At 43.2% G+C, this 17,042-nt stretch overlaps 1 protein-coding gene across 2 annotated transcripts in view; it reads left to right on the top strand.

Moving 5' to 3' along the window:
• tmem200a (transmembrane protein 200A) overlaps window positions 1-16,791 on the top strand; it is a 36,682-nt gene extending 19,891 nt beyond the window's left edge. Inside the window, exons 2-6 of one of the 2 annotated variants that reach the window (XM_062045109.1) lie at window positions 962-1,099; window positions 1,756-1,820; window positions 8,236-8,513; window positions 8,577-8,740; window positions 11,922-16,791. In XM_062045109.1, coding sequence (XP_061901093.1) covers window positions 962-1,099; window positions 1,756-1,820; window positions 8,236-8,513; window positions 8,577-8,740; window positions 11,922-13,007 — 1,731 coding nt within the window. In that variant the 3' untranslated portion in view covers window positions 13,008-16,791. The remainder of the gene's footprint in view (window positions 1-961; window positions 1,100-1,755; window positions 1,821-8,235; window positions 8,514-8,576; window positions 8,741-11,921) is intronic. The other variant, XM_062045110.1, reaches the window with a different exon arrangement.
• Window positions 16,792-17,042: the final 251 nt, after the last annotated feature.

Raw genomic sequence — 17,042 nt, 5'->3', positions numbered from 1 at the left:
GATGCAAAGAGTTCTATGCAAACCTCTATGCCACAAAACAACCAGGACAAACTTTCGTATAGTCTAGGTAACGTAGACTAATTCGTTTAACATATCCAACCGTATGTCTACTTACTTTTTTTTTTGTTAGCACTATGCAGGTGTTGCACCTTTCCTGCTTCCTGCTCCCAGACCGTAGTCGAAGAGCGCAGGGGAGACACTTCTCAAGGGCCGATGTATGCTCGGGGCAACACCCTTCACTTTACCCGGCAGTGGGTCTCCACAGCGGACGACTTTAGGGTGAATGATGAGTCCGGCGATTAGTTGCAACTCTTGCTTTATTGATTGCTTGCACACAGCCAATCCAACACAAAACAAAACAAACTAGTCCCCGCCCGCACTCACGCTACCGGTCCCTCTCCCTCTCTTCTCTCGCCCACACACTCACTGACGTCACTCACCTCACATGCTGTCACCTGTTAAAGGGCCACACACACACATAAGCTACTCTCATAACACTGGAATAAAATGGCATCTACAGTGCCAGGATTCAGGCGAGAGCGCCTGGCCTCTAAAATGCGCCCTGCTGCGCTGAAGGAGCGCTCACTTGCGGCACTTGTTGCTGGGAGGCATAGGATTCTCTTTATACATTTAACTATGTATATATATTTCCGAATTGGTTCAACCGCCACCCGCCCGAATCTATTTCAAATCTATTTTTTTCGTCATGCATCCGCCCGACCCGCGGATTATCCGCGGAGTCCGCGGTTGTGTCCGCAAACCGCACATCTCTACAAGACACCATTTTTGTCTTATGTTGAGTTCCTAATCACAGTTACAAATGTGAAACAAGCAAAACTGTCACTTTTGTTTTGCAGAACGACGACTGCCGAGTAAGAATTTATGAAGCAAGTAGAAAAATTAACTTTTTTGCATGTTCAGCTTAAATACCTTTTGTTTTTTTTCCCTTGTGTCCGTTCAGGTTAAGTATGACTGCCGCAGCAGGTGTGCTAACAGGCTTGGCAAAGCTAAAGCGCCAAGACTCCGCCCGCTCTCAGCAAAGGCCAATACCGCCTACATCAGCAGGCCTCAACCATGCCGCCTCGGAAGGTGTTCCAAGGTATTTATTCACTGAAAACTAGGGGCGCATAATAAATATCGGACAGATAATTATTGGGCCGATATGAGCATTTTTGACACCATACAAGTAAATCCAATACCATTAAGAAATAGCTCTAATATTGAAAATAAAAAATAATGAAATGAGGTGTGATTAACCATATTGTGCTGTAGGTGAGTTAGGGTGAGCAAATTAAGCGCTCCTTTTCTCCTACGTGCCTTGCTAAACTTTGCCTGAGCTCAGTGCAAACAAATATGGCGTTGATCGTGTGGGACTTCTTCACTCCGCTTCAGAAGAAAACACTTTGATTGCTATTTAAACCAAATGTTCTGGAAGCATCCCAGATAGGGGAAAAAAATAAGTATTATATATATATATATATATATATATATATATATATATATATATATATATATATATATATATATATATATATATATATATATATATATATATATATAGCTAGAATTCACTGAAAGTCAAGTGTTTATTTTATTTATATATATATATATAAGAAATACTTACATTTCAGTGAATTCTAGCTATAAATATACTTCTCCCCCTTAACCCTGCCCCCCGAATTTGGAGGTCTCAAGGTTGGCAAGTATGCCTGTTGTCATGTATGTTGCTTACCATGTGCTTGTTTGTCTTATTAGTTGCACCTGTGTCTTGCCCTGGTTTCCTCCAATCAGCTCTCTCCTTCCTCTTGTGTCCAATCCAGGTGAATTCAGTTGTCCAATTAGTCTGTGTGTTTAGTTCTCTGTTTGCTATCTCGTCGTCGTCTGATCGCCATTATGTCATTTGCGGTCAGTTAGTCTCCAAGCTAGTGTTTGCAACATGCTCTTAGCTTTAGTCTTTGTTTTGTGTGTTTTGAGCACTTCTACTTTGTTTTCTATTTTGGATTGAACCTTTTGAGCAACACTTCCATTGGCTTTCGGCACAAGAACCACCTGCTAGCCAAATAATTAATTACAACCAGCTGTATCCTAACCACATAATTTGTGATGTATTACATTTTTGCGTCTGTTTTAACTCTTGGAAATGATGATGAATCACAATAAATGTTTGACCAAATGGTTTTGCTAGTTAAATTAACACGTGTATAATAAAATATGTTTTCAATGTATTGTGTGTTTGTATTATATGATATTTGGTAGTATTATATGATATTCCCTAGGTGACAGAAAAACCTTGTCATATGGGCTTAAAGAGGAAGATGAAACTATAATGTAACTTGGACAATGATGTACAGAATAGGGGAGATTTAGTTCATTAAAATGTTTAGTTTTAATCAATCATCAAGCGATCTTTTTTTTTTCTTTATACAACTCTCCATCAACCATCTCTTGACTTATGATGGTTGTTTAAAAGACAATACATATAGCATGTGTTACATTATTAAACATAAGGTTTACAGTGATAAACACATTTGGACACTGACGTTGTGGAGAATCAATACTATCATCAGATGCACACACCATGACACTAAAAGAGGTTTGATAAACGCTGGATTGAAGTAAAGCTATTTTATGATTTTTACGACAAAGCGGTAAAAGGTTTGAGTTAAGTTTGCCGTCAAATTTAATTTCATGCGCTGTTATTCTTAGATTTTTGGCATTTAAAAAACTATTTGTATTAGTTATCCTAATTTCGAACTGACCTCAACTCAAGCCCACATTTTCAATGGAGTTTGGGCGGTTTATGTGCTGTCGAATGTCCCGGCAAAATCTGAAGTGCATCTTGAAGCAGTCATGTGGTACGGCTGGCAGCGAGGCTTCACACGTCATCATTTCCGGCTCCTCCCCCACATGAAGCTCGCCTTAATACGCGCTTCGCAAAAACACCCTATTACTCGACTCACGCCTCAAAGCTTCGGCACAGCTTGTCACATCACTACTTTCCTGCATTTAAGACCACCTCCCCTTGCCACCACACTCACAACTGTGACAGTACAATCGGACCAAAAAATGGACCCAGCAGGAAGCACATGGCACTAGTTGTCCTCGCCAGCGTCCCTATTGCTGCCTTAAAACCTCTAAAGGCTTAGTGACCACATGCGTGGACAGCACCTTTTAGCTCTTATTTTCAAAATTGTGTACACTACTGAATTGGGGTCTTATGGCCGCTTATGTGGACACTTATACTGCCATCTGGTGGTGTCAGAGGAGTATAACATACAATGGAATTTTGAAAAAAAGTGTAAAAATAAGAATCAGCATGTCACTACACATGAAGTACACGTTTGTGTACTTATGAACTAAGTACATCATATCAAAAGATGATTCTTAGTTTGTATTCTAATTAGGGTCCAATAAGCCCAAATCACAAAGATAGCATGTAAACAAACAGCTTGGGTCTTAAGAGGTTAAAGGAGCCATATTATGCAAAACCAACTGGTACCTATTGGTACCTGTGGATTTGGGATCTGCATGAGTTCAGAAAATTTGAAATCAAACCGTGGAGGCATTGCGCAGATATTCAGAAAACAATCTTGCCTTCCTTCATGCTTCCTTCAAAGGAGCTGTTTGGAATTTGAATAATTTGTGACGTTTTAGTCTGGTGTTACGCCAGCCCATTATATATGGTAGAAATGTACCCAGAATGCCTTTTGACACCGTAGTCAATAAGTTATTTCTTTTTCGCTATCCTCTGGTTGTGGGGCAGACTGGCTCGTACATGCACATGTATCCTCCGCTGTTGCAATTTCTAATACAGAGTAGCGTACAGATCTAACTTATATTTTTCAGTAGACTCGCAATTGAAGCCCTAAAAACTACAACTAAATGGCCGTGGAAAAGACGCAGTCGGAGTGGAGACAAGTAAATGCCACAAAATGGCACATCCTGAAGAGACGGTCAGAAACCAGTTTGAAAATGGTTTGTAAAACATAATATATGCAACATTTTGACTAAAGAACCACCATTACATAGTAGAAGGAAGATAACCATAGAAGGAAATCTTTTTAATGTAGAGAAAAAAAATCTTAATATGACCCCTTTAAACAACATGAGCCTGCCTATCATCAGCCTGCCCACCATCCTTCCAATAATCAGCCAATAAGATCCCTACAAAGTTTCTTCTCTTTTCCTTAGTTCTACCTCTTCTAGATTGTCTTGTTCCTCTTATGTGTCAGACTTGTCTTTTGTGCCCGATCACCATGTTTCTATCGTAATTCTTTGTCCCCTACGTTTTGGTGTTATTCTAATTCTTCTGACCTTGATGATCTTGAGCATGAGCTCATATTTCTACCTAATGATTTTGATCCTGTATATCTTAGTTCATATTCCAATGCTGTTTCTAATCCTCTGTCTCACACATTCCGGAATGATTCTGACCTTTCTGCTTCTGGTGATTCTATGAATGAGCGAATTCTTCTCCAAGATTCTGATTTAGAGTTAGATCTTTCTTGTGTCCCGACTCTTCTTCTCGTGAGTTGACTTTTGACACTTACTTGGGCACTTGTTTGTCCATCTACCCTGGCCCGTCACTTGAAGGCCAATGACATTGTCCAAGTAGACACACTCACGGTCCTCTTCACCCCAGGCTGTCTCACTTCTCAACTTGTCTTGGCTGTCTGGCTTATCCTTTGATGAAAGTCTGTTCACATGATCCTAAGTCCTGCAGTGTAGCTTCTCCACTGTTAGCGTCCCCCTTTGGTTATGAGGCTTTATTGACCTAACGGCAGCAGGCTGATGTAACCGATCCTCCTGTGACCTCCACAGTCATGTCTCCATGGCGACCTTGGGTCCAGTCATTGTCCAGTGCAGGAGTAAGCTTAAACCCTCCTCCAAGCCTCCCTCCACCTATCCCTGGCATGTACTGGTCAGACTGGGCCAGTCCCACCGGCCCTTCCTTTCCCCGCCATTGCTCAACAGGGACGTCTGATCATTCATCCTTGGAGAGGAGGGTCACTACTGGCAGCCTTACAGTTAAGGATGCACAGCTGCCTCCTGTTACAACTGCGTGGCAGTCTAAAGGTGGGACGCCTCTGTGGCAGCCTAGAGTTTTGTTGACAATGCCTCCAGTTCCTGTTCTAGCTACGGGGCAGCCCATAGCTTCGTCAACGCCTCCAGTTCCTGTTCTTCTTGTTCTGGCTGCGTGGCAGCCCAAACTTCGTAAAAATCACCTCCAGTTCCCGTTCTGGCTGTGTGGGAGCCCAAAGCCTTGTCAACATTGTCTCTAGTACCCGTTCCGGCTGCGCGGCAGCCGAAAGCTTCTTTGATGTCAATTTCTCCAGTTCCTGTTCCAGCTAGGCCGCAGTCCAAAGCCTCTTCGATGTCGACTACTTCAGTTCCTGTTCTGAATGGGAATATGGCATCCTCCTATATGCCTGGTGCAGCTATGCATTACCTGCAGCTGCCTAATTCCAGTCCATCCTTGGTCAAGTACCCTGGAAATTTTCTACTACGCTGGCCCTGCTGTCCCGCTCAGCCCACATAGGCCTTCCATCGATTCCTCTGGTCCTGCCCTCCCAATTAGCCCCCGGAGGGTTTCCGCCATTTCTATTGGCCTTGCCGTCCTGGCCCGCCCCCCTGACTTCTCTAGAAGGTTCTCCCCATTGGTGATTGGACCTGGGCTATTCTCCACCCACCCTGTTTTGAAATTTTTTTTTTTTTTTGTGTTCAGACTCAGCGATGTCTGGAATGCGTCTCTTAGGGGAAAGGTACTGTCATGATCTGTTTCCTGTTGCCCGTGTTTTGTTCCCATGTGCTTTTTTGTCTCATTGGTTGCACCTCTGTCTTGCACGGGTTTCCTCCAATCAGCTCTTTCCTTCCTCTCGTGTCTAGTTCAGGTTTATTCAGTTGTCCAGTTAGTCTGTGTATTTTGTTCTCTGGTTGCTGTGTCATCTTTGTCCAATCGTCATATGTCATTTGTGGTCAGTTACTCTCCAAGCAAGTCTTCGCAACATGCTCTTAGCTTTACTCTTTGTTTTGGACACTTTTACTTTGTTTTTGAATGTAAATAAATAAATGATAAATGGGTTATACTTGTATAGCGCTTTTCTACCTTCAAGGTCCTCAAAGCGCTTTGACAGTATTTCCACATTTACCCATTCACACACACATTCACACACTGATGGCGGGAGCTGCCATGCAAGGCGCTAACCAGCAGCCATCAGGGGCAAAGGGTGAAGTGTCTTGCCCAAGGACACAACGGACGTGACTAGGAAGGTAGAAGGTGGGAATTGAACCCCAGTAACCAGCAACACTCCGATTGCTGGCACAGCCACTCTATCAACTTCGCCACGCCGTCCCATTGTGGCTTAAGCATCACTTTCCTGTGGCTTCGCCTTTCCTTTCCTACATTTGGGACCACCTAACCTTGCCACCAAACCCACGACAAAATGTGTGAAAAAGCTATACTTAAATCTACATATAAATAAACTGTCCAATCAAACTTTACCGTATGTTCTTTTCTTGTGTGTGCTCAAATGACACAATTGTCATCTTCAGACATACATCAACCATCAACAGCACTAAGCCTTCTGGCTAATGTAGTATACAAACATTAACTTCCCATAGTTTACATGTATTTATGTATTAAGTGAAGTGTTATTTATCCAAGGTAAAACATTTAAGAACAGATTTTTATTTTCAATGCTGAGCTAGCAAAGAGGCAGCATTTACATGTTAGAGATGTTAAAGTGTGATGATAATCTCTCATCTTCTCTCATTTACAAACAAAATGTAGCGCTATAGATTGCTCTCAACAGTAAACAAATGCTCTTAATGTGCTGGGGTAATTGTGATGACACATAAATGAATGTTTAATATTGACAAACACTTTTAAAACCTTTACGGAGAATGTCTGCAACTTGTGGATGACAGAGCAGACCGCAGACAATTAAGAAGCCTTCGGTGATGTTTCTTTCTGTAATTATAATTATTATTTTATTAGTTATAATTATTAAAATTGTACAGTAATTTGGCAGTGAGCTCTGAATTTGTGCTTTTTCTGCCATTTAGTGTCTACTTTTAAGTCTTTGTGGCAAAAATCTAATAAAACATCAACAAAGTATTTGTTTTCCAATTTTTGTTTATATCTTGGGTTTTTTTAGGTTAAGTTTATAAGGAACACTTACAGTAAAACCTTGATAACAAATTCATAAAGTCATAAGTTGGTACAATGTTGTTGAAAAAAAATAAGCCTCAAAACATTGCAACTTTTGCCGCAACCTTCTGAAAAAGCTACTGCGAATTCAGGCATTTTAGGCTATGACGATCACAAAAAAAGTCTGCGAATCCTGGAGGGGCGGAACATTTGTATCATCTGGGGGAAAAAAGCAGTGGCGTGCAGTCACTAGAGGCAGGGGAGGCACGGCCTCACCTGCCATCATGGAAAGAAAAAAAAATTAATTAAATTGTTATATGTATCCAGTGATTATACTAAAGTTATTTTCCATTTAACTTCACCAGTTTTAGATTATTTTTATTTTTATTTTCACATTTGCCGTTCAAATACTGAGAAGAGACGGTGCGGTGATCAGCAGCCAGTTGAGGCACGTCACTCAGTTGTGCCTCAACATGGATTGTGCGCAATGACTCGGCTAACTGCTGAGCTGCTGTGCAGTGAGACCGTATTGCTATATGAATTATATTATACATTTCCATAGTTTAGTTAGCTGAGGTATATAATGTACAGTGTATTTTGTCAACAACTGTATGTGTGCAACGTATTTTTAGTGCTGAGCATTCATAAAACTGCTGCGAAGACACACTGTGTGACGCTCGTCTCATAACCCCGCCTCCTGGTGCCAAGCATCTCCGCCGCAGAATGCACCGCCCGACGGGAGCGCCACACCAACCAAAGCCCACACCCAAACCCTCCACGTGCAAGACCGAATCCACCCAAAAAAAGTCACTTAACAAGAAGCCAAAAAGTGCAAAAACAACAATGCTCGCGCGGCAGGAGCCGCGAATGACCGCAGGGACACAACATTAGGTACACCTGCACTGCAGGTTCATATGTTTGTAAATCTGACTGTGATGATGCAGTCGTGCCTCACCAGACATTAACCTCACCGCACGCCACTGGAAAAAAGTATTGTGCATCCCTACTTGAAATGTTCTCCAGCACTACTACTGCATTCTGTCAGATGATGTTGATGTTGTGTCTCTTTCATATTATTCCTAAAGGAAACGTAAGCGACGTGCAGATGTTGTGATAGTGCGCGGCAGGCTGCGCCTCTACTCTGCGTCAGGGTTCTTCCTCCTCTTGGGCCTGGTCATCATGACCATAGGGATTGGGATGGCCACACTGGGCTACTGGCCACAAAGCGAAAGATCATCTACAGGTCAAATCCCGCCTGGCAGGGGAGCCAAAGGGTCCATCAGGGGAGATGTGAGCGGCGCCAGGAGGGCTGCTGTGGCAGATGACGCCGCGGGGAACTCCAGTGCAAATCAAAATGTGGAAGGTAATCTAGCTGGCAGCTTTTGTTTACAAAATGTTAAGAGGGTGACACATTGTCTGCATGCAGGTTCAACTTCCACGCAGCCAGGGGGCCCTCTAACTCGGTTCCTGGAGCAGCATCGTCGCTCTGAGAGGATGAAGATGTTCGGGCCCTTCACGATGGGGATTGGGATTTTTATCTTTATCTGTGCAAATGCTATTCTCCATGAAAACAGAGACAGAGAGACAAAGGTAGGCTATGCAGTCCACTGAAGTGAAGTGAATTATATTTACTGTATATAGCACTTTTTCTCTCGTGACTGAAAGCTCGTTACATTGAAAACCCATGATCTACATTTGAGCTACATTTATCCCCCAGTGTGTGGCACTGGGAGCAAGGTGGGTAAAGTGTCTTTCCCAAGGACACATCGGCAGTGACTAGGATGGCAAAATCTGGATTCGAACCAGTAATCCTCAGGTTTCTGGTCGGCCGCTCTACCATCTGAGTTACGCCGCCCCTTTCGCTGTCTGTCATTCGCACGCATGGCCGCCTTAATGCACAGGCTTACCTCGACTGGAGCCCAGGGGCCCCCACCCAATCAGAGGCCCCCAATTTTGATTGGTGTTCATAACTGTCAATCACAGACAGCTCTGCTTCGTGTAGCAATTGTGTACTCTCTCTCTCGGCTGCGTTGTTTTTCCTACAGCTTCGAGCAGGGTGCGAACCCAGGTGTGAGAGGCAAGCACCCTAAATATTGAGCTAAAAGCACAGGAAATTTCCTGGACTGCCAACACCATTCTTGAAATTGACTGGCCACCGTTACACTCCCACAGAGGTGCATGCGTGCATGGATGATATGTTTGCATTGTTGCCGTGCTGTTGACAGTCTCCTGTTCACAGGCCATTGAATCGATTGCAACTGGACTGTTGAGGTTTAGAAGACATTTCTCCTTTCATCTGAGCAGGCTTCATTTGTTTCTGCTTCAAGTCTGCTTAAAGGCCTACCGAAACCCACTACTACCAACCACGCAGTCTGATAGTTTATATATCAATGATGAAATCTTAAAATTGCAACACATGCCAATACGGCCGGGTTAACTTATAAAGTGCAATTTTAAAATTCCCGCCACACTTCCGGTTGAAAAACTCCTTTGGATATGATTTATGCGTGTGACGTCACAAAAGCAACGGAAGTGGTTGGACCCCATCGGACCCGATAGAAAAGCCTCTTGTTTTCTTTGACAAAATTCCACAGTATTCTGGACATCTGTGTTGGTGAATCTTTTGCAATTTGTTTAATGAACAATGGAGACTGCAAAGAAGAACGTTGTAGGTGGGATCGATCGGTGTCTTAGCGGCTAAGTACAATACTGTAATATATGTGATATTTGCATTAGTGTACTGTGTCTTTAAGGGTTTGGGGAACGCGCATGCGCGAGTGAGTTGGCGGAGAACTTGAGTGTGTGTGAGCGTGACTTTTGGCTAACAGCAGCTCGTGTATGTGTGTGTGTTACTTTTTGAACTACAATCAGTTACCGCTTGTTAATAAAGCGATTGAGCAATTTGTTTAATGGACAATGGAGACTGCAAATAAGAAAGTTGGAGCCGGTGGAGCGGCGGACTACAGCAACACCAACACCAGGAGGTTGTGTTGTGTTTTGAGCAGGATAACAGACGCACTACGGTGAGTCTAGCTTTGGCTTCCAAACATTTGATCGATTGCCCGTACGTGCGTGTCGATATGTGCATGTGACGTACGTAACTTTGGGGAAATATATGTTTCTTGCCGACTCTGATGGCGGCCGGGGTGTCGTCAAAAGCGTACAACGCCCGCTGCCGCATCTAAGTTAGCTACGCAGCTAGGTTAGCTTCTGTTTTTTTAGCTTCGCCAAGCGGAATATTATTAATCGTGTATTTACATGTTCATGGTTTAATAGTATTATTGATCTTCTGTCTATCCATCCAGTCAGGGTTTTTTTTAATTTAGTTTCTATATGCATTTGAGACTGCTATGCTATCGCGTTAGCTACGCAGCTAGGTTAGCTTCTGTTTTTTTTAGCTTCGCCAAGCGGAATATTATTAATCGTGTATTTACATGTTCATGGTTTAATAGTATTATTGATCTTCTGTCTATCCATCCAGTCAGGTTTTTTTTTAATTTAGTTTCTATCTGCATTTGAGACTGACGCTATCGCGTTGGCTACGCAGCTAGGTTAGCTTCTGTTTTTTTAGCTTCGCCAAGCGGAATATTATCAATCGTGTATTTACATGTTCATGGTTTAATAGTATTATTGATCTTCTGTCTATCCATCCAGTCAGTTTTTTTTTAATTTAGTTTCTATCTGCATTTGAGACTGTTGCTATCACATTGGCTACGTAGCTAGGTTAGCTTCTATTTTTTTAGCTTCGCAAAGCTGAATTATTAATCGTGTATTTACATGTTCAGTCACGGTGAATGTCCATTTCGCGTTCTCGACTCTCATTTTCAAGAGGATATAGTATCTGAGATGGTTTAAAATACAAATCTGTGATACACAATAGAAAAAGGAGAGAGTGTGGAATCCAATGAGCCAGCTTGTACCTAAGTTACGGTCAGAGCGAAAAAAGATACGTCCATCACTGCCTCTCAAGTCCTTCACTGTAACGTTCCTCATCTACGAATCTTTCATCTTCGCTCAAATTAATGGGGTAATCGTCACTTTCTCGGTCCGAATCTCTCTCGCTCCATTGTAAACAACGGGGAATTGTGAGCAGCACTACCGCTTGTGACGTCACGCTACTTCCGGTACAGGCAAGGCTTTTTTTATCAGCGAGCAAAAGTTGCGAACTTTATCGTCGATTTTCTCTACTAAATCCTTTCAGCAAAAATATGGCAATATCGCGAAATGATCAAGTATGACACATAAAATGGATCAGCTATTCCCGTTTAAATAAAAAAAATTCATTTCAGTAGGCCTTTAAAGATAGGACAGTTTAAGTCTGACCAGAGAACAACAACCTGGATATTCAAAGGCCTGTCTCTCATTTGGCACGTCCACACTGCAGACATTGATACTCGTTTCGTCGAAATAAGCAACATGAAGTTTACAGTTCTTCCCACCCTCATCATCCATCAACATCACTGTCATTCTGTTCTGCACTGCTCCCCTCACTTGATTGAATTATGTTTCTTCTCGACGTGCAACCTTCCAGGGAGGGACAAACATCAAGATGACAGTTTGCTGCTTGGGATGGGCACAATATTTGCTTTGAGTTTTTTGAATGTAGTAAGAGTCCTGTGTCTGGCAAATTCAATGCAAGTTTGCGTTCTCTTCCCTGTTTTGGTAACCCTCCTTGCCTTGTTTCTGCAGGACTTCCTTTCTCTAGTTAGCTGTAACCAAACTTTATGATGTATAACTAACTTAGCTCTGACCCTCCTGTTTTGTGTTGTAGATCATCCACATGCGAGACATGTACTCCACCGTCATCGACATCCATCGGTTGCGACAGAAGGAGCACAAAAAGCACGTCCAGAACAACACCACCTATGCAAGAGAAGATCTCAGAGCCTTTAGCGCCGAGTACAACCCTCTACTTGGCTTTTCGTCTTGGGTCGGAGCTGGAGGCGGCTGCGCGGAGGAGGAAGTGCTACTGGGGAACGAGGAGGATGACCGGCAGAAAGAGCAGATTCAATTGGACTGTAGCTTTGCGGGATTGTTGGCGCCACTTTACAAAGATCGGGTCTTTTTGGCTCACTCAGATTCTGTACGCCCCCAGTGGCCAATGGACGCAGACAGCGAGAGAGGTGGACACCACGCACGCTCCATTGTGTCCTCCTCCATCTCTGCATTTACGCTTCCTGTTATTAAACTCAACAATTGTGTCATCGATGAGCCAGAGATGGAGGCCATTACCGAGGAGGAGCGAGGAGGACTCAGGAGAGACGACGAGAAGTCCCAACCTCTCAACGCCATGGAGTCTCTGGTGGTTCCAGTGGCGTCTGTTGCTAAGGCCTCCAAACCACCAGGCTTGCACCGGAGTAATTCTGCATCCTCTTCTTCGTCCTCCTCCCCCCACTCGTTATTGTCCTCCTCCTCTCTGTCGCCAGCGCCGTCCTCTACCTCGGGCTGCTGGCTGTCCCCCGGAGCAGCCAGGGCCGACTTTGGCTCCAACTCCTCCCTGCACATGCTCAGCAGCCATTCCAAGTCTCTGGACCTAGAGCGCAGGCACAGCATGCTTAGTGTGCACCGGGAGCAGCGCAAGCACCCCAGCTGGCCCCGCCTGGACCGCAGCAACAGCAGCCGAAGCATTGGCAGCGGCGGCCGGGCCAGCACCAAGGGCTACACCCGCCTGGAGGACAGGGAGGACCATGTGAAGCGCTGCCTTGACGAGGCGTTACCGGCCACAACCAGGCGAGACTACAGCAAGCGGGAGAAGCTGCTCATGATATCGAGGTCACACAACAATCTGAGCTTCGAGCACGGCGAGTCGAGCGGTGGCGGAATGATAAAGAGGGGCAGCTCTGAGACCCGGTTCTGAGGGGTTCAAAGAACTTGTTTCTGTGCTTGTTTGTAAAGTGAAACTTTTCCAAAAGATGCAGTGCGCAGATAAGCAAAGATGCTTGAAAGAACTGGAGAAAAGCAAGTAATAATTTTGACAAGATCCCAAGGTTTTTGGGTCAACGTGGTTCCGCTACAAAAGGATATGAAACTAGCTTTTTCTGCTCAAGTGTTATGAAATAAAATGTGGCAAGCTGTCATCCCAGCAAGGTCAGAATAATGTTATTTTTAGCGAGGACTCATCACAAGCTGACAAATGAACAAGAGAAAAACCAGCACTCCTCCAACGCCGGGCTACCTCAGGCCATGTTCACACAGACACTTTTCATAAGGTACCAAAATATCTCCATACAAACGTGTGCATTATCAAATATTATCACTGTCCCCACACAAATGCATACAGGGGACTGTAAGGCAATGTCAGCCAATCAGAAGCGTCAAGGACATTATTTCCAGATGTGGCACGATATCGAACATGGCAGGTCGTGGCAGGAGAAACGTGTTGTTATCAATGTAAAGCAAAAGGAGCAGAATATTTACATCTAATATTTATGTATTTTCAGTAAATTATAGTCAGCAATGTTTGCCATTGAACTTTTTAAAGGTGAAAATGATGGCGCACACTTGTGATGTCATCAGACCATGGACAAGTCCTAACTCTTCGTTTAAACTGTCAACACACACACGCTGAAGACAAAGTTTTAAGTTCACCCTAGTGTGTGTTTTTAAGGACACACGTATGTGTTCGCGTTTGGACACTAGTGAAAATGCTAAGAAACGTATGAGTTTTTAAATATTTGGATATGGCCTTCGTTTGGATCGGCACCAAATTGTACACTGAAACATACTCGCCTCCTGCATACGCCTGAAGTGTTCAATCAAGGGTGTACTCACACTCGGCCTGAGCCCACTTCTTATCTAAAGTCATGTTTGGCTCTGATCTGTGGTCTAGTTTCACACATTTCTTTTCTTTGTCCCGGTTCGAAGAAGTAGGCCACGTGTGGTAAAATGGCAAATAACTGCACTTCGACGAAGCTGGCGATTGCAAAATGTGAACATGAACAGATAAAGACACGAAAGAGCATTTACAGTATTATTCAGCTTTCATATTGTTTGTGTTTGGTGGTCTCATTTTGTGGCATTGTTTAAAAGTTAATTGTTGGATCTTCTATCATTAGCACGGCACGGTTGCATGCACACACACAAGGTAGCCAAGTCATAGAAAGACTAATGAGATTGCTCCTCGCAAGTTTGTTATGATAACTAACACTTTTTATCACAGAAATAACATGAATGACTGAAAATAATAAAACCAACGGCACACTGGTTCACACGGCTAATTAAAGTGGTCATATAATGATTTTGTTCTAATATAAAACACTTCCTTGTGGTCTACATAACATGTAATGGTGGTTCTTTGGTCAAAATGTTGCATAGGTTTTCAAGCTGGTTTCTGATCGTCTCTTCAGGATGCCCTGTTTTGTAGGTAGTCTTATTTACGTGCCTCCACTGCGACTGCGTCTTCTCCCCTTCAGCCATGTTGTAGTTCTTAGCTTCTCCATATGGAGTCTACTGACCGATATAAGTTAGAACTAAACACTAATTTGTATAAGAAATGGCAACAGCGGAGGATGCATGTGCATGTACGAGCCAGTCTGCATCACAACAAGAGGATGGCGAAAAAGCTGGAGCTTACTGACTACAATTTCGGAGTTGTGCAAAGCTCTTTGGGTAAACCTCTACCATGTATGGCGATATCCACTGATGTCACCATTTGGAAAAATGTCACAACTGGTTCGTTTGGAGGAAGCATGAGGGAAGGCAGGATTGTTTTATAATTATTTCTGTCATGCATCCATGTTTTGATTTCAAATTTTCGGAAATAATACAGATCCCAAATACACAAAAACAGGAACCAATAGGTAAGGAAAGATGGTTTTGCATAATAGGTCCCCTTTAAGAGTGAAATAGGTGTATAAATATGTGTGCATCGTTTGTATGACTCATAGATTGTCCGTTTAGGTGCAACCGTGTGTTTGCAAAAAGTGCTTTTTCTCTTCTGTTCCATCCAACGTGTTTTGTCAGCTCCAATTCTGAATGTCTTCAATTTAACGACAAACAAGAACACTTTAACAGTTTCCATGTTGTCCCCCATCAAAACCACAAAAAGTACAAGGAGCTCAATGAACTGAAGTAGATGTATTTAATAAACATTTTTTTATTGAAAGATTCTTCACTGCATGAAAACTAAATACGATACTAATAATTCGCAGTACTTCCACCAACTACTTCCATGAATTCTACGTAAGAACAAAGGACTGAATGAGTAATCCTTAATCAGCTGTGTGCGTGTGTGTGTGTGCACGCGTGCGCCTCTAAATACTGAACACAAACACAACAAAGCAAAAAATTTGTGCACACAATTCACAAGCAGGCATGACATTGTTGTCGTCTGGTGTAACCGTGGAAACACAATAATTTTATTCACTGACAGTGTAACAGGGGTTAGGGCGTGTGCCTCACAATAAAATCCCCGGGCACTGGGTCTTTCTGTGTGGGGTTTGCATGTTCTACCTGTGACTGCGTTTGTTACCCCCGTCACGTACTCCGGCTTCTCCCACCTCCAAAGACATGCACCTGGGGATAGGTTGATTGGCAACACTAAATTGGCCCTAGTGTGTGAATGTGAGTGTGAATGTTGTCTGTCTATCTGTGTTGGCCCTGCAGTGAGGTAGTGACTTGTCCAGGGTCTACCCTGCCTTTCGCTCAAGTGCAGCTGGGATAGGCTCCAGCGACCCAGAGAGGGACAAGTAGTAGAAGATGGATGAAAGGATGAACGCTACTACTACTGCTACATTAAAGGCATACAAATGTGAGAGCTCACAGTTGAGATTGAACTTGGTAGTCCCTTCCTGTAACCACGTGCTGGTTGCTACACACATCAATAGAACACAGATGGCCGAGTAACAGAGTAGTCCAAGAGGAACACAGCGTGCAAAATAGGGTGTTCCTTTTATAAAGAGGATCTTTGCCAAGCACCTGTCCCTTAAAGCAGAGGTTTCTAACTTTTTTTAACTCTGGGCCTGAATTGTACACTACAGAGGAGCCCAGGACCCACCTAAATATCAACATTGACATTTAGGTGATTTCCTACTTACAGTTTAACAGGATACACCTCGTCAAATGGTATGAAACCATTTGTTAATCACAAAGATTATTATTAAGGCCTAGGTCAGGCTGATTTGAAAAATACATACTAATCAAATATACTGCATAAGAAAGGATGAAAAAAACTGATGAAAAATACATTTACATACAATTATGTTGTGCTATAAAAATAAACAAAAATAAAGGTGCCATATGTAGTAACGTGGCCAGAAATGGTACTGCAATCAGGGTAAAAATTTTGTAGTCCCCTCCCACTCTCCATGACTGAGGTTGCCAGATTCGCAGCCGAATCCGAATCGTACTCCAAGGAAATTTAAATGGCAATCGACGAGTCCTACGCTGTAGGTTTCTCTTGTTTACACTTCTTGCAAGATGGTTTACTAAGTAATTATGCCACATTTTAATGTCCATTAGCCAAATATATTTGTAAAGTTACGCAGCAATATTTTCGTCGGGAGTCGGAACAGATTGTTGGCATTACGCCGTGGCGAAGTTGGTAGAGTGGCCGTGCCAGCAATCGGACGGTTGCTGGTTACTGGGGTTCAATCCCCACCTTCTACCATCCTAGTCACGTCCGTTGTGTCCTTGGGCAAGACACTTCACCCTTGCTCCTGATGGGTGCTGGTTAGCGCCTTGCATGGCAGCTCCCGCCATCAGTGTGTGAATGTGTGTGTGAATGTGGAAATACTGTCAAATAGCGTTTTGAGTACCTTGAAGGTAGAAAAGCTCTATACAAGTATAACCCATTTATCATTTATTTATATACCCTGCTAAAATGTCTAGTTTGACCGCACGGACCACCATCGAAATAATGATATATAATAATATGTAATATATTATATATCGC

The sequence above is a fragment of the Entelurus aequoreus genome, linkage group LG04 (assembly GCF_033978785.1).
Source record: "Entelurus aequoreus isolate RoL-2023_Sb linkage group LG04, RoL_Eaeq_v1.1, whole genome shotgun sequence".
NCBI classification, from domain to species: domain Eukaryota; kingdom Metazoa; phylum Chordata; class Actinopteri; order Syngnathiformes; family Syngnathidae; genus Entelurus; species Entelurus aequoreus.
Note: the sequence above shows the minus strand (reverse complement) of the source record. Positions and strands in the feature narration are given on the sequence as shown.